General features: G+C 51.7%; 1 protein-coding gene across 2 annotated transcripts; it reads left to right on the top strand.

Moving 5' to 3' along the window:
• Window positions 1-347: 347 nt before the first annotated feature.
• On the top strand, window positions 348-17,317 carry lyrm4 (LYR motif containing 4). 2 transcript variants are annotated; one of them, XM_049012254.1, is made up of 3 exons: window positions 348-465; window positions 3,420-3,637; window positions 17,033-17,317. In XM_049012254.1, exons 1-2 carry the CDS (start codon window positions 380-382, stop codon window positions 3,610-3,612), a joined length of 279 nt encoding a protein of 92 aa, XP_048868211.1. In that variant the 5' UTR covers window positions 348-379; the 3' UTR covers window positions 3,613-3,637; window positions 17,033-17,317. The 2 variants fall into 2 exon arrangements, with proteins under 2 accessions (XP_048868211.1, XP_048868212.1); XM_049012255.1 differs by having other exon boundaries at window positions 354-465; window positions 3,420-3,540.
• Window positions 17,318-18,110: the final 793 nt, after the last annotated feature.

Raw genomic sequence — 18,110 nt, 5'->3', positions numbered from 1 at the left:
GCCAATTATTCTGATTTAGAAAGAGTGAAATCCCCGGGTGCAGACATGCCATGTGTAATATGTATGCCACGTGAGACCAAACGACACTAGCGCGTAACGATAACAAACACAACTTGCTCTCGGCGCCGGTGAACGAGTAATAATAATGCTGGCTTTGTAAATGCCTTAACAGCTTGGTAGTAATGAAATGTTGTTAAACTAATATAATGAACAAATCAAGTATAATTAATTATTGTAATCATGTTTTGTTCTATATAAAGAGTAATTCCAGCAAAATAAATTATTTCAAAGCGATACCGTTACAATTTAGCACAGGCAAATGTAAACTCTACTCCGTTGAAAGGGTCCTGAAAGTGAAAGCTGTGTCTCTTTAAGAAACATGGCATCTTGTAGTCGTTCGCAGGTGATTTCTCTTTATAGGATGCTCATGAAGGAGAGCAAGAAGTTTCCTTCGTATAATTTCAGGTAACTAGCTCTTTCATTTTCTGATCGCCTTGCAGATTTCTGACGGCCATTTAAGAGGCAGTTTCCGCAGATGAGTCGCTAACTAGCTTGTTAGCTACATGCATTTTACAGTGTTGGTACACAGCAGTGGTCTCCCGTCATGTTTTGGTTTTATTCCAGCACGTAGCAGAAGGGAATTACGTATGTAAATGTTATTCTGTTCTCTAATTTAATTAAACTAACTATATGGCATGCTAAAATCGTGATTAAACTGATTGCTGAAAATAACCTTCATTCTACTTTGTCAATAATGAACCATAATGTTAAGGCAAGTGCAGTATGTGTTAATACTATTTTACAATGATTGTCACTCCCTTACTTAACACTTTATTTGTGAGTTCGTCTCCAGTTGAATTTGGATGATTGATTGCTTAAACTGGATACTCAGACTGATTGACCCGGTTGGAAACTAATCTTATTAATAAATGCGGTATAAATTGCGCTTTCTTGAGCTTAGTATATAGTTAATTGTTTAAATACGGATTTACGTTTGACTTGCCGATACAGTTGAAATAATAATAAGTAACTGGATTTTTGGGGGTATTTTTTCATGTCTCATTTGCTTGATTCTACTCTCCTGCAGGCCTAAAGGTTATTCGATAGTCAGTTGTTAGCCAGTTGGTTGTAGTCATTCATATATACTTCATTAAATTCGTTAAATTATAGTCATTTGAGGTCTGAATCGCTGAGTCAGGTGACACTTTGAATTACTGGCCATACATTCTGTTTGTGCTTTTGATACCGGTTGGGGAGGGTGGTTCACGTTCATGGCCATGACCTTCAGGAAGGTGGTGGGGGGGGGGGGGGGGGGTAGACAGTTTTTTTTTTTGTGGGCATGATCCTTGAATACAGCAAAATGCCTTTTATTGCTTCTACCTCTCATGCTGCTATGTTATGCTAGGAGGGTCTACCAGTGCAATTCATAATTTAAGCTATATAATGCACATCACTCTCAACAATCGGGGTACTAAAAAGCCAAAAAACACTAAGAATCCAAACCCCACCCGCAAGGGTTATGTGAACAAGCTGCCTTCCCTTACTCACAGACGGGTCCTTACCGTTACCTGCAATATCCCTGCCACCCAGACGTTGCCCACAGAACATAATTTCCGGGCAGCCCTTCATCTGCACCATCTTGTCTTGTTATTTTTCTTTTCCCATTTTTTATTTATTTATTTTTTTGGCAGTTGGAGTGTGAGTTTGTTGTTTTGATCGCGCAGGAAGGCCGGGCGTCAGCTGAGCGCAAACTCGGACGTCTTCACAAGTCCGGATCTGAGAGTGATGCGAAGGTTCAGCATTTCTGCTGGATCTTCTCCGTGACTCTCATAACAAACGCACACGCACACATGCACGCTGTCCGCAGTCGGCTAAAAATGTCCTCGGATGAAATATTCATCAATGCATATCTTTTCCCTTTGCATGTGACACTCCATGCGACATTCGGAGTGAAATTCCATGTGAAATAAACTAGTTGGCTTCTGGACCAAGGTTATGAGGTACTGACGTTCAAAGCAAGGCCAAATTTAAAATCACTAGTCATACTGTGCATATATTCAAATTTAAAAACTGCAATAAATAACACAAATGCATAAAGGCCATGTTAGAAGTACAAGCTAAATGGAAAATATATCTTTACTACGAACAAAATGGTTTTTCAGTTGTAAATTACACACAGAGGTGCTGTGAAATTGTATACCTTCTAGCAATGAACTGATAGACGCTCAGGGCTGAATGGGTGTCGGACCGGACTGTAGCAGGGGGTTGAACGGGGCACACATGGCCTTCCATGTAACATTAGGGGTAACAGTCTTATTGGATTAAGCCTCTCAAAGTGAGCAGAATGGGTGACCAATTAATAAAAGGCCAACGACTTCTTTATAAATTTCAGAGCAGTTGGTACGTCATTCTGATGTAGGGAAGCAGATTGTAGGTGTGTGACACTCCTGACCTCCGCTGGCTGGTTTCAGACACCCTGATTGCTGGTTTCTGACCGTCGGCCGTGTACCTGTGCCACGCTGTTCTGGTATGAGCTGGCCGAGGGTCGTCTCATGGCACAGTGCCGTTCCGGTCGCTGCCGCTCTGCTAGGTCCTGCCCGCCTCTGTTAGTCCCACAGAGCTGCCGGCTCGGATGAAAGAGCAGCCAGCATCTGGCTGTACCAGTGGTGGTAACTAGGGGGGGTCCTTTTTTGCACCCTGTGGGTTTAAAGAGCATCAATTATCCATGGAGTCTCTTTGGAAGACGCCTGGGCGGCAAATGTCAGCGCCCTCGGGGGCCGTGAGTCACAGGGGCCAGGAAGTCAGCAGCACCACCTGCTGGGCCCGACGTCACCGACTCCAGCTCACAGCCGTTATGACTTTGAAGGGATGCCGGCACTGTGAGCGTCACTTCAAAGCCCGTGCTGGCCTGTGGGGGGCGCTCTGGACATCTGTGCTTCTAACGCCTCTCTCGTCGTGTGACGCGGGGCCAAAAATGAATGTGCGGGGCCAAAAATGAATGTGGGTGGTGGGGTAAGTGTGTCCTGATCTGGGCAGTGGGGGTGCTCACTCAGACTGCGCTGTGCACTGACGGGGGTGTCCTCCCAATGTGGCGATGGCCAGCCCCTTTCCCTCTCGTTATGCGCCTTACAGTGAGCTGGAGGCAGGAGAGCGTGTATCCGCAAGGCTGCTTTCAGAAGCCGCCCCCACCAAGTCAAACCGTTCAGATTTATGCGTTTAAAACCCCTTTTGTTCTCCATCTGTTCCCGCGGCTGAGCTGCCTCCATTCGGCCAATCCGATCCGATCGGTGCGTAAATCTCCCGAATTCGGCCATCTGTTTGGCACATCAGGAGCGTTCTGCCATCCCGCCTTGTCCGCCACGGAGAGAAGGGGCTCCTCTTTTTTTTATTCTCTTGTTTTTCACTGCTCCCCCTTTCAGGACGTACGCGCTGTGCAGAGTGAAGCACGGCTTCAGGGAGAACCAGCATGTGGACAACCCTAGGACGCTGGACGTGCTCCTGAGCCAGGCCCGAGAGAGCCTGGCGCTCATCAAGCGGCAGGTACTCCGCCCCCCAGCCGCCCCGCTCCCTTCTCTCTCGCTGGACATGGGAACAGCTGGCCATTCTGAGTAAAGGCCTGGCTGATCGGCCATCCGAGGTGATGCTGCTTGGATCATTATTTCTAGGCGCAAACACATCTAGCGCAGGACAGCAACGTGTACGGTGTGTGGCTTGGTGAGCTAGGCAGTGCGACTGTGTTTGGAAGGGCGTCGGGTCAGTTCACATCCTGGACCTTTCAGAATAGTCACACTTCTGTTGGACCTTTGACCAAGGCCCTTAACCCTCCGGGGTCTAGGGGTAGGGAACACGCATTCACTGATTGGGGCGTGATCACACATTTCTTTTAATATCATAAACTTAATTCGTGGCAAATTTATATCTTGTATATTTGTTTTGGCATTACACTCATCTTAATTTTAATGTGCTTTGTGAATATGTCAGATTTATGTGAAGTTTGTAATTTGACATCAAAGTATAGACATTGCAAAGTGCAGTTTGGAACACTTGCAGAAACATTATAAAAGTACATGGTAAGCAATGGTTTGATTTTTATCCCACATATCTGATCACCAGAGTCTTGGCCACACGAAGATGATTCAATGTCACTATTTCTGGCCTCCTCCCATTGAATATGTAGCAACTTTCGTGTGTACGCATGAGCCATCCACACCTGGCCACATCCCCCCCCCTTTTATGGCGCTGATGGGGATGTATCTGTATCGCGTTTCACTGTTGCGTTGTTCATCCAATTACCATGCGATTGCGGTTTGTAATACGCGGAAATGCGGCTATTTAGAATGCGAATAGCGATCTTCAGGTGAGGGCGGCATTACACACCCCCCGATGCAGGTAAAACAATGAAAGGTGACATGGTTTACTTTTTTGCCGACTTAACCTAAATTCAAAAAACTTTAATACTTCCGACAATGGACGTTTTGAAAAGAAGACAGATTACGGATTTGGTCCGGCACTTTGCATGTTTCTATAATAAAATTACAGCGAGTTATGAACTGGAATACAGGAGAAAGACGATGCCGTCGACCACAGAGGGTTCATTTGGGTTAATGCCCATCTCTCCAACCCCAGGCTTCACTCTCAGCTATTTGTCGGTTTGTTTTTCTATGTCTTGAAAGAGAGCAAGATAGACTTTGTGAAAGCTGAAGAATTCCAATCTACTTGAAGAAATGGCAAATAAAGCAGCATTTCATTTCGTTACACAGTCTCATTTAACACATGCTTATACATTCACTTCTGAGCCAAAAAACCTCACACGATTCTCCTTTGTTTTCCATGCCTCTGCAGATTTGCGCACGTTAAATGAGATTTCGTAGTGGCGTCAGTGCGTATCCCTGTTCCGGTTCTGTTGGCTCGAAGTCCCGCGTCTGACAAACACAACACCGTGCATTTCCTTCTGGTCTGAACATGGAACCGCAATCCCAGAGCAGGGAAGCTCGTAAAATCTGTGGGGAAAAAGTTCCCCTGTTTGAATAGATCAAGTGCCCCTGGGGCAAAAGCTAAGTGTGACGTATGCGAGTCGGGCCGCTGTGTCGGCCGGCCTCTGGGCCGAGGTGGCTGAGCGCCTGTCGCGGGGCTTTTGGGGGCTGCTAAACCCACAGCTTCTTGCCCCCTCTGGGGCAGTTAGTCACACTTAAAGCTTTGTGTCAGCACGGTCGTTTACATATAACCTGACAAATTTCTGCAGGTAACATGGGGAACAAGCGCAGCTACTTAATTCAGCCGTGCCACATGTCATTCATCTGACAGTCAGCGCAGGGATATTTTTAGAAGCCCCCAGGATTATCTCCCCCCCCCCCCCCCACAGTGTACAGACGAACATCTGTCAACCTGTAGTGGACTAATCGCTGTATTGATCAGGCAGGGGGGCACTACTGGGAGCCCATCCTAATGATGAAGGTACTGGGGAAATGGCCTGCAGGGAAGCCCCGGACCCCCTGAGGCACTGGCAGATGCCATGCCCCCCCCCCCGGTCTGGTTTAAATCTCTAGGTATGCTTTAGGGGTGTGGGTCTGGGGGCAGTTGTGGTGGTACTGTGCGCTGTACTGTGTATATGGCCGTATCCGTGATCCAGCCAAGGGTATCATGGCAAGGGACCTTGTGGGTTTGATTGTGTGTATGTGGTGTGGGGGGGGGGGTGTGGTGGTTGGCCTGGTCCTGGAGGTTGTGTGTGTGGGCGTGTATCGTGAGAGGGGGCTCTGAGTGCCCCCCCCCCACCCCCAGAGATCTGACAGTGCATACAGGTGGGCCACAGGCCGGGTGGGCAGCGTGAGTCACTCCCTCCCGCCTGTCCTATTGGAGTTCCTCCCGCTCTTGGGTTGGGGGGGCCCCCTCTGTGAAGACGCTGTGGCGGGGGGCTCCACAGGCCTTTCTGTCCGGCTGCCATGATGGCCTATGACTCCGGCAGGGTCGGCGCTGCCGGTTACTGTCAGTGACCCTGTGTTGTCCTCCGTCACCGGCCCTGCCCCCCCCCACCCCCACCCCCCCATTGTAACTGAATTCCCTGGCTGTCTGGGCTCTTTGCTGAGTCAGATCTCATAACTTCTGACTCACGCACGCACAGACTCACGCACGCACTGGATACCTTCTGTTTTATTTAGTTCCTTCCATTAATCAGTTTTGCCTCTTTTTTTAAAAAAACTCTTAAATATGTGAGGTGAGGAGAGGCCCCCCACCCCCCAGTCACGGGCCTTGAGCAGAACAGGAGAATGTGGCTCTTTATATTCGGGAGGGCGCTAGGCTAGCGGTTCCGCTTTAAACTTGCTAGCCTCCCTCCTCGCTGCCGGCCGGATGCGTGATCCTCGTACGCTGCTGCTCGCCGCCTTCTTAGGCGTGACAGTGGCCTCCTGCCGCTGAGGCGCGTGAGCCGCCCCAGTTGGGGACGCCGTGTCCACATTAGCCCCGCCGGCAGCCCGGCGCGCAACTGACACCGTGACAGACCCCGTTTGGCATCGACGCCGGAGGAGTCAGGCAGGCGGTGCGGGGATTACGGCTAATCCTGCTCGGTGGCGGCAGCCGTGAATTCCCCCCTCTTCCAACGCCTCTTTCATCCTGTAACTGAGACACGACTGTGCTGTGACGCTGCCCCCTGCTGGTCGCGAGATGAATGTACAGGTAGATGTGGTGCAGGTTACAGCATGGAAAAGATAATAAAATATGTGTTTTATGTGCCGTGTACTTGTACAGCGTAAGGTTTTATATGTGATCTTTATTAAGAGACTGGTCATATAGAGGCAGGCTGAGCTGGGTGGGGTCACTGGATGGGTGTAACTTGGGCTTTGCAGGCTGGCTGGGGCTTGGGCTGTGTGGCTGGCAGTGCAGTCCCACAGATCAGTGGGGGTAGTGGGGGTGGCCACAGGGTTGTTGTGCATACAAATCCATTAACTACAGTACTGTTATATTCAAACCCTTTGTATGTGGAGATATAATTAGTCACTTCTCCCAAACCATCAAGTTCTCCTGGACATGTTTGTGGTGGGGGGGGGGGGAATCGCTTGCCCGATCGGCGGACTTTGGTTTATCTGCCCTCGTTTGGTACGGTCTGCTGACCGATGCTCCGCCCCTTTCAGTGAGTCACGCCTCGTGCCGTTTCCCATGGTGCCGTGGGAGGCACATGCTCTGTGTCCCGCCAGGACGAGCACGCCTCGCGTCTGCAGGGTCATCTGTCAGACGTGACACTGCTGGACCCCCCCCCCCCGCCGTTGTGTTGTTCCGCACGACATGGGCTCTCTTGCCGAGTCCCCCACCCCATAAGGTGAATAAAAAGTATGGTGCTCTCTATGCTGTGTTAAGCATTAAAGTTAAAGTTGCCTGTAGATGAGGGGTGGCAGTGAGTGGTGCTGGGAGGGGCCTGGTGCCCCCCACCATTTTTGAGACATTTCCCCTCATCATCTCCCTGCCCTTACAGGCCAAAAAGATGTTTGGCCCTTACAGGCTTTTAAATGTTTATTAAATTCCAGCTTTGCCCCCCTCCCCACCCCGATTTTTGTTTCCCCCGGAACCTATTAGGCTTTCAGACACCAGCCCCCCCCCATCAGGGTCTGTTCCCTTCTGCTTTCTCACATTCCTGCTGTGATCCATCCAGCGAAATCCCATCTACACATTTGCTGAAACTTTCACTCTGTCCTGGGTAGCTGGGGGGGGGGGGAGGATGCTGTGTCTATATTTGTAAGCAGTGTTGACAGGCTGCGTGGTGCCCCCCCCCCCCCCCCCCCCCCACCATCTGCAGAATGCTCTTGCCGTTCCCAGTACGCATCTGAGTCACACTGCCATCTATGAACGTCGCATAGCCATGTGGCTTACTGGACAGGTACGCCCTGGCGATCTGCATGGATACTGGACAGGTACCGCCCTGGCGATCTGCATGGATACTGGACAGGTACGCCCTGGCGATCTGCATGGATACTGGACAGGTACGCCCTGGCGATCTGCATGGATACGTCCAAGGAGGAGAGTCACTCGCTAATGAGCTCCTCTGCACATTGAGGGACGCCTTCTGAAGTGGGAGAATCGCTTCTCTGAACCTATGAAGTTGCTCTTCATTTGCCCGTCTGCTCAACTTCCAGCAGACTGGAAATGGGAAAAGATTCCGGTTAATCATGGTTCCGTTTTTTCCCAGAATGCACTGGCATTGTGCTCTGTTATACCGCAAACATCCCTGCGGGATACGGGAGCCTTGCACACCATTTTGTTTGTTTATATTGCTGTGTGTGATTTTTATTTTGCCAGTAGCTAGAATCCCCTTTGGGTCCAAACCATAAAACCAGCTTGTTGTATGGTCCTTTTCCCTAAAGGTCCTCTTTCCCCATCCCTGAAAGGCACTGGTTGGCTGTCTGGCTTCCAGAGCACAAACTGGCAAAGCCCTCGGAGGCCTTCAGCTGAGCGCTCAACCATTCTCACTCTATCTACACTCTGAACGCTGGCGCCCTTTGTGGTGAGGCGTGTAGAACGTGGGCTGGTCAGAGATGTGTGCAACCGCGTCCGGTCTGGTCGTTTCTGAGTGGTGCTCTTGAAGGAGGTGCTCTTATGTCAACGCGTTTTATGTGCCTGCTGTTTCTCACGTGATGCCCCAGCTTTACCCCACTGCCCCCCCAAGGCACCCACGAAACTCTCAACTGATTCTGACTTGGTCGTGAATGTAATGTGGTGAGTGGTGGCGGTCTCTGCAGGCAAGGAGGCGTAATGCACATGCCAGGTGGTCTGGTGTAGCACGCCTCCCATCCGCGGGGCCCTGATGACGCTAAACACTAACGTGGAAAGATCAGAGGAGCCATGAGCCTGGCGGCTGGGTGTCATTTGTACAGGGGAGTCATGCATCCCACAGGCTCTTTGGGACTGATTAAAGTCTTAATGGCTGGACCCCAGGCATCCCACCCCACTCATCTGTGCCAGCAAAGCTGGGCGTTGCCACAGACTGCTGTTAGCGATGTGCAGTATGGTCCTGGCCACCAGACGGCGCCAGAGGGTACCGCCAGTGTGTGTCTATGGAACCGGGCGAGCTGGAATCTGGTGTGCCGTGGTTTCCTTTGCCATGACGGCTGTTTGAGGTCCGTGTAAGTGGCATGGAAAGGCACCTTGTGCCCCACGCAGGCGTGTGACTGGGCGCTGTGGGCATGGTGACTGCAAGCCGACCTGCAGCTGTCCAGTGCGGCAGTGGTTTGTAGGAGCAGAGGGTGACTTCTCCGTCACCTTGATGGTGACTGGCTTATCTGCCACCCCCCCACCCGTCTCTCTTTCTTTGTCGATCCCGCAGGCAAGGGAACCCCCGCATGAGCCTGTGGCGTGAGTCATCGTTGCACCGTGCGGGTGGGTGGGGCAGGGGAGACACCGGCTCCCGAAATGGCCCCCACCTGCCCGCCTGCCTGCGGCATTCTGGTAAGAGCTTACTCACGCCCACCCTCCATATGACATCACTGTTGGGTTTGCCGCTGTGCTCCGTGCTCTGTGTGCCTGAGGAGCAGCTGTACGCAGCTGAAGCCCCCCCCAGATCGGTGCAGTCAGTCTCCCTCCAACCTGCCAGTGTACTTGCATGTGCATTGAATGGGGCCCCCTGGTGACCTGTGGGAAGCCGGCTGGTTTGTGCTCACATCGAAATCCAGAGCATTGGATTCACTGGAAGCAGTGAAGAATTGTTGAGGATGTTGTGCTGTGTGTGTCCTGCAGGTGGCGTTCTGCATATCTTTTTCTGGTCCCCCCGCCACCCCCCCCGTGTCACATTACTGTGCTGCTGGGTGTCTTATTCCTGTTGAACCTACCAGTTTATCTTTCACTGCAGATGAACAAGAGTGACGATCCCGCATTCGTGTTGTGGCCTCACCGCATGCACGTGCGGGGGGTGTGGAGGAGGACTCCGCTCCTGACGTTCGTGCCCCCCACCCCCCCCCCTTGCTGCGAGAACAAGCTGCATGCCAGCACATTTTAACTCGTGTGCCCTTTGCAGGAATGGCCCGCTCGGTGTGCGCGAGCTGCCGCTGCCCCCTAGTGGAAAGGCGCAGCCGCTTATGCGCATGGCCATCGCTTGCATCCGCAGTGTGCTCCGGAATCCCCCCCCCCCCCCCCCCCCCCCCCGAGTCGGGTCAGATGCCCGACTGCATTCGCCCACATTTCCTGCTCGGCGCCCCCAGCCCGAGAGCGACGGTGGATTCTTATAGCGCCAGCAGGGAGAGACTCAGTCAGCAGTCAGAGAAAATGGCAGCTACATGGGGTGTGGTGCAGGCCTGCTCTGAGCGGGGAGCCCTGATTGGCTGCTGGCTCCCCTCCCACTCTGAGCGGGGAGCCCTGATTGGCTGCTGGCTCCCCTCCCACTCTGAGCGGGGAGCCCTGATTGGCTGCTGGCTCCCCTCCCACTCTGCGTCAGTCTGACACTTTTTCTTCTTCTCTCTGCTATACAGGGGGAACTCGCTGTCCCAATTCCCCCCCCCAGAAGGAAGTGCGCCAACCCTCACCAGCCTCCCACTGGCCGGTGCCCCCTCCCTCCCCTCACCCAGATTGTAACCTTACCCCCCCCCAATCACCACCGGCACTTCAGCCCATTACCCTGCTTCCCGAGTTCTTTTCTCCCAGTCTCTCACCACCCCCCCCACCCCCACTCCGGAGTGGGTGGGGCTAGTGTTGCCTGCCAGAGGGGCCCGTGTGCAGTCTGCATCCACACAGGGGGGGCAATGGAACATCTGGTCGGCGACGGCGGGGTTGGCAGTGCCCTGGGCTCGCCATCACCATCCTAATCCCATGCCCTGGGGGGGGGTACTGGCAGATTAAAACAGTGGCACTTTAGACTCCTTTCACAGATTCTAGATCGGTGCCAGGGGTATTTTAGGCTGAGGGAGGGTGACGGCTCGGTTCTGGACCGCAGTTTAGGGGGGCCGGCCCACCTCGCCCACTCTGACGGGGAGAGGATGCCCTCCCCCCCCCACTCTGACGGGGAGCTTTCTCTGCGTCGGCCGTACTGAGACAGGCGTGCAGAGAATCTGAATGTCTGACTGACACTAATCTGTTGCCAAGATGACCTCTGTGCGGAAAAACCTGACTGAGATTGATGTGCAAATCCCACTGCGTCACAGCGCCCCCCAACCCCCCCCTCCACTCCCAGAATGGGCTCGTGGACCACGTCCCTGCCAGCAGCTGTGCTTTCAGCCCCACCTGGAGGAGAATATGGGTACTGCATGCATTTTTGCTAACTCTCGGTGCCTGTGCATTGTGTATTAAGCTGACATTTCTAGACGCGTGTGAAATGTCAGCATGAGGTGAGAGGCCAGGCCGCAGTGGTGATGGGAGCGGAGGCCCCGACGCCCTGCCAGAGAGAACAAGGCCAGGCCTGTCCGTGGACGCGGATGACTCGCCACAAGACCTGCAGGGCCTGAATCCCTGCTCTTCTGCGACAGATTAGTGCCCCCGTTTGCCTGTCCTCCGCATGGATCCAGCCTCACTCTGGTAGTGTGCCGTAAATGCTTAGCCTCTGAATGTTGCCTTTCGGGGAATGGTTTTGAATTATACCCTGAGATGTAGTCTGTACTGTGGCAGTAGACGCACTGGGGTTGTTCATCGGCTGTTGTGCGGTGGACGATGGTCTTTGAATGGCGCGACCCCAAAGGGGGGCCTGTCTGAGTTGCAGTCTGACCGTGACGCCTTCCTGGGTGTGCTGCCCTTCCAGCTCCTGCTGCTGATGCCAGCAGAAAGGTGGTGGGGTTGGGGGGCGGAGCTGGGGGACACTGGTCGCTCTTGGCCGGCTGTGAGGGGACGCAAGGGCACTTTGGACAGGTGGCTGCTGGCTTCAGAGCAGCCCCCAATGGTCCCTGTCACCCTTATCAATGGGGCCACTCAGGAGGCGGGGGGCAGCGGGGCTCCAAAGATCCACTGTTCAGAGTCTCTGCAGTGTCAGCCTCCATCCACGAGGGCGGCCGTTCTGCTGAGGGATGAGGCAGTCCTGTTTTAACTCAAGGACATCGTTTTTTTTTTTTTTTTTTCTTTTTTCTACAGTTTACTCACTAGTGAGCAGTTCTGTCCGCCCCTATGAGAAGCAGCACGATGGCATTGTTGTTGTCGTGCCAGTAATCGGGCTTCGTAGGAGGACCCGCCCAGGGAGGCTCAGGTCTGTCTCATTCCCTGAGCCTCAGCCAGTGTGCCAGCATCCCTGTGCATGCATGTCTGCTTTTAAGGCGTGAGCAAGTTCTCAGAAATTGTAGTTATGAATCCTATGTGCATATCTCTAAGGAGTGTGTGTGTGTGTGTGTGTGTGTGTGTGTGTGTGTGTGTGTGTGTGTGTGTGTGTGTGTGTGTGTGTGTGGAGCACGTTTGCCTGTTTCGCCGCCCAGCCCTATCGTGGCCCCTGTTTCCCTGGCTGCATCAGGACGTCCACAGGGACCCTGCCAGGGGGCATTGGTCAGCAGCGGCTGCTGTGTGAATTTATAGAGCATCCGCCCTGGGACGGGCCTTAATGTCCGTCTCTGCTGACTCGTCTGTGAGCGACCTTGGGCCGCCCCAGCCGGTGCGTTTGGGTTTTATGTCTCCCTCTGGTGTTATCATTGTGCTTCCCGCTCATAAATGCCTCTTCGTTAGATTTCAGAGTCACACTCTTCATTATGCGCATGGTGCGGTCCTGTAGCAGCCCTGCAGGATGTCCCTGGTCAGCTAGGAGCTGGTTGTGACCGCTGGCTTTGAAACCCTGCTGTGAAGGCTTTGGGGATGGTGGTGGTGGGGGTGTTTGGGATGGTTATGCCGAGAGCGATGAGGGACTGGCTCCGTGCCGGACACCTGCTAGGGAAGAGGCGTGGATTTGTGATGCTCCGACAGCTGGGAGGTATCCCGGAACCTGGGGGTGGCTACATGGACCCATGCTAGTCTGGACCATGGACACACTGCGAGTTGGTTTCCAGGGAGACAAAGGGAAATGAACGGAAAGTCCTGTCTCCACGGGAACAGGGCAGCAGCATCACCTCTCTCCAGCAGGTGTCCAGCGCACTCATTGCTCTCGTTGCAGCCTTCATAGCAAGGTGGGGTCCCTGACAGCAGTGACTGAGACCTTTCCTCAGTTACTGATAATTTACTTCAGTAATGCCCCCCCCCCCGCCCCACTGTTTCAAGGGCACAACTGTCAGAGGGGTGAGGTAGGGCTGTACAAATCCAGTCAACATGAATAATCATGCAAATAATGAATAGCTCCATCCGGTGGGGAAAGAAGGAAAGCGATTATCCAAGATGACAGACCCCACCCCCACCAGGTCCCACAGGACAGTGTCCATGACAAGCAGCCTCGCCACAGTGCCCTGTATGGCGGAGATGTTTCGGCTCCTTGAGGTTATACTGTTTCTGTTTCTGATGCCCAGAGATGCACAGGCCGTGTGACTGTGGTGCTCGTCTCTCCCCTGTGTTGAAAGAAGTTACACTACAGGACCCCCCCCCCGGCCCCAGGCTGTTTCCAAATCTGAAGGAATGAAACGAATGTCTGAACATACTGTCTGAGGAAACGCCTAAACTCATGTGGGATTCAGGCATGATCGATGTGGGGGGGTGTCCACCTCCGGTGCCACTCACAATCAGACCCCCCCCCCCCCCACACACACACACACACACACACACACACACACACACACACGGTTACCTTCACTTCTTTTTCCAGTTGAACCGTCATACACCTTTAATATACAGATTTGGACAAATTTGTTGGTACCCTTCCACAAAAAAAAATAACTTAAAACTGACAAAAGTTTGATTTTATTGCACATTCCATGTTTAATACAAATCAGAAAATCAGACTTTTGCTTTTGATTATTGACTCAGTCGAAAATTTTATATAATTAAACAAACGAAAATGGCTCAAGCTGTCTCAGGTTTGAAGGGTGGTGTTTCTACACTGCAATTTTCAGACTTTTCCATAGATGTAATAGGATTAAGATCTTGGCCCATGGAGGGTCATTTAAGAATAGTCCAATGTTTGTTGTTTTTTTGTTTTTTTTCTCAGACATAATTGAGTGCGTTTAGCTGCTTGTTTTTGGGCCGTTATCCTGTCGGAGGACCCATGACCTGCGACGGAGGCTGAGCTTTCTCACATTGAGCAGGATGCTTCGCTCCAGGATGCCTTGGTAGTGTTGATACTTCATTGTGTCCTGCCTAGATCCAAGGTTCCCCGTGCCGGATGCAGCAAAGCAGCTCCAAAACAAACCCGAGCCCCTTCATGCTTCTTTTGGGCCTTGTCAACATGCTTTTTGGCGAATTCCACTCTGTTTTTATATCACTGGTGGAGCCTTCTGGACCTTCTTCCATGGAGCCCATTATCATTCAAAATGCGACGGATGGTGCTGATCAGAAGGTGACGCACCTTGACCTTGGAGCTCGGCTTGAATGGTTTTGGACGGTTTCCTTGGCTATTTTTCTACCATCAACACTGTCCTTCTGACCAACCTGGGCTTGCATTTCCTCTTGCGTCCACGTCCTGGGAGGTTGGCTACAACACGTTGGCTGTGTTGTTGATACCAAACAACACATTAGTGTGTTCTTTCCCTTTAAATATGCTGACTGGCTGATGAAAAGCTGTGATACAAATTAAGGTTCAACAATTATTTGCAACATGACTACAATGCAAGGATAAATTGTCTCTTTAGGGATACCAAAATCTGTCCATGCATTTTAGCATATCTTTGTAAAATAAAATTGTGGATAGAAATTGTTTATTCTATCCATCTATCCAATCCATTATCGACCACTCCGAGGTCCGGTCACAGGGGCAGCAGTCTAAGCAGGGAAACTCCCCCCCCCCCCCCCCGGCCACTTCATACAGCTCCTCCAGGGAATCTCAAGGCGTTCCCAGGCCTGCCGAGAAAGAGTCTCTCCAGTGTGTCCTGGATCTTCCCCGGGGCCACCTCTGAGTGGGACATGCTCGGAACACCTCACTCGAGAGGTGTCCAGGAGGCATCCTAAGCAGATGCCTGAGGCATTTCATCTGGCTCCTCTCGATGCAGAGGAGCAGTGGCTTCTACTCTGAGTCCCTCCCAGATGACCGAGCTCCTCTCACCCTATCATTTCGGCTGCTTGTACTCGCAGTCTTGTTCTTTTGGTCACTACCCATAGCTCATGACATAGGTGAGGGTAGGAACATAGATCAACTGGTAAATCGAGGCTTTGCCTTTTGGCTCAGCTCTTTCTTCACCTTGACAGACCGATGCAACGCCCGCACCACTGCTGACGCCGCACCAATCCACCTGTCGATCTCCCGCTCCATCCTTCCCTCACTCTTGAACAAGACCCCGAGATACTTAAACTCCTCCACTTGGGGGAGGACCCCCTCCATGACCTGGAGAGAGCATTCCACCCTTCTCTGGCTAAGGACCATGGTCTCAGATTTGGAGGTGCTGATTCTCATCCCAGCTGCTTCACACTTGGCTGCAAACTGTTCCAGTGAGAGCCGAAGGTCACGGTCCGATGAAGCCAACAGAACCACATCATCTGCAAAAAGCAGAGACCTAATCCTGAGGTCACCAAACCGGACACCAGGTAAAATGCCTTCTTCAAGTCCACAAAACACATGTCGACTGGTTGGGCAAACTCCCATGAACCCTCCAAAACCCTGCAGAGAGTATAGAGCTGGTCCACTGTTCCACGGCCAAGGTGGAGACCACAATGTTTCTCCTGAATCTGAGGTTTGACAATCCAACGGAACCTCCTCTCCAGAACCCCCGAATGGACCTTACCAGGGAGGCTCATGTCAACCAGGACAGCCCCACAGCATCCAGAGTTTTGAGGATCTCTGGGCAGATCTCATCCACCCCTGGAGCCCGGCCACTGAGGAACTTGTTAACCACCTCAGCAACCTCCGCCCCAGAGATGGGGGGAGTCCACCCCCAAGTCCCCAGACTCTGCTTCCTTGTTGAAAGGCATGTCGGTGGGATTGAGGAGGTCTTCAAAGTATTCCCCCCACGACCCAAAATGTCCCGAGTTGAGGTCAGCAGCACCCCATCCCCACCATAAACAGTGTTGATGTTGCACCGCTTTCCTGCCCTGAGCCGCTGGATGGTGGATCAGAATCTCCTCAAAGCCGTCCAGAAGTCCATGGCCTCGCCAAACTCTTCCCACACTCGAGTTTTTGCCTCAGCAGCCGCCAAAGTCGCATCCCGCTTGGCCTGCCGGTAGCTGTCAGCTGCCTCTGGAGTCCCACAGGTCAAAAGGCCCGATAGGACTCCTTCTTCAGCATGACGGCATCCTTCACCACTGGTGTCCACCAGCAGGTTCGGGGGATTGCTGCCGCGACAGGCACCGACCACCTTACGGCCACAGTTCCGGTCAGCCGATTGGCCCATTTGGACTCAATGTCCCCCGCCTCCCCCGGGACATGGGAGAGGTTCTGCCAAAGATAGGAGTTGAAGCCCCTCCTGACAGAGGATTCCACCAGACGTTCCAGCAGACCCTCACTATACGCTTGGGCCTGCCAGGGCGGGCGGTGACCCTTGTCCAGGCAAGAGCAAGTTTTTTTTCTCTTCGTAAGGGGTCTAATGACATTGTTTCCTCTATCACATGCTAAAGTCATGTATTACACAATTGCTTTTAATTGAATAATTTTGTAGGAAGGATTAAGCATTGTTGAATGAGCTATAAGGGTACCAACAAATTTGTCCACATCTATATCCATGCAGGAAAACCAGTTTGCTTCATTTAATGGACACAAGAGCTGAGCAAGGTGAACAATTGAAGATGGTAAATATTACCCACATAATGAGCTGCTGAAGCATGTCAGCAAGATGAAGGAGCACCCTATTGGCTTAATCCCAGCCAAACACTCTGTCCTGTGATGGACCATAATGCTGCTGGCAGACTTATGATGGGTGTGGAGAGCCTTAACCTTTAAGTGTTGCACCACACTGTGGTCTTCCTCCAGATGCCTGTATCTCTGGATTGCATCCCTCCCACCTCTGCGTTCTATTGGTCCATGTCCCTCCCGTGTCTGCATCTCATTGGCTGTTTTTCAGTAAGATTTTTCTTCCATCCTCAGGTGACTGTTGGCCAGATGTACTCAACCCAGAAGTCCGTTGTGGAGAAGGTGGTGCAGGGGCCCGTCTGAGTCAAAAGCTTAAGCCGCCCCTCCATCCTCCGCTGTCAGGGCACGGGTGGGGGGGTGGTACATCAGTGTAAAAGAGAGCTGTAAAATTGTATACTCACTCACTTGTTCTTCACTGTCAGCCTGAGCTTTTTATATGAGTAATGTATTCTATATTTTGTATTTTTTTTGCAATTTGAAAAGCTGCTGAAATTAAAATTAAAGTATGCGCTTCCAATACATTCTTGTGTGATTGTGTTTATGTATAAAATGACACTAAGCTTGTTTAAGCATGAGGACGATGTGGCTGGTCTTAAGAATTACTCTGACTTCGTGGAACTGGCATGTTCTCGACGCTGTCCGGCACCCAAGAGGCATGCCAGTGTACACTCACACACCTCTGCGGTGTGTCGGGGGGGGGGGGGGGGCGGTGTATCTTGGAGCTCAGGATGTGAGGAGGGAGGAGGTTGGTACAGTGATGGGGAAAGGTTTTTGGAATCTGTAACAGGTGGGATAATTATTCACTGATTGATTGACTTCAGTCACTGAGGTAAACAGAACTGGTCATGGTGATGCCGCCCTCTGTTGGATGTCTTACTCTGCCAATATTTTTCACGTATAGTCATGGTTTCATGCAACCCCAATCAAAAAAAAATTTGGGACATTGTGCCAATTGTAAATAGCAACAGCATGCAATGATATAGAAATCTCAAACTCATTTTATTCGCAACATAACATATAAAACATATCAAATGTTTAAAGTGAGACATTTTGCTATTTCATGAAAAATATTGGCTCATTTTGAATTTCATGACAGAAATTAGGCGTCTCAAAAAAGTTGGGATGGGGGTAATAAGAGGCTGGAAAAGTTAGTGGTGCATAAGCTCAACAGCCGGAGGAACAATTTGCAAATGATTAGGTCAATTGGCAACAGGTCGGGTACATGATTGGGTATAAAGGGCATTTTGGCGTTGCGGTGTCTATCAGAAGTAAAGATGGGCAGAGGATCACAATCCTCCTAATACTGCACTGA

The sequence above is a fragment of the Brienomyrus brachyistius genome, chromosome 4 (genome assembly GCF_023856365.1).
Source record: "Brienomyrus brachyistius isolate T26 chromosome 4, BBRACH_0.4, whole genome shotgun sequence".
NCBI lineage: Eukaryota > Metazoa > Chordata > Actinopteri > Osteoglossiformes > Mormyridae > Brienomyrus > Brienomyrus brachyistius.
This window is presented reverse-complemented; position numbering and strand designations above follow the sequence as displayed.

Excerpts from the sequence above, each read along its gene's own strand:
- lyrm4 (XM_049012254.1), top strand. The coding sequence starts at position 380 with ATGGCATCTTGTAGTCGTTCGCAGGTGATTTCTCTTTATAGGATGCTC. Across the intron at positions 466-3,419 it reads TTTCCTTCGTATAATTTCAG|GACGTACGCGCTGTGCAGAG; the intron begins GTAACTAGCTCT and ends TCCCCCTTTCAG.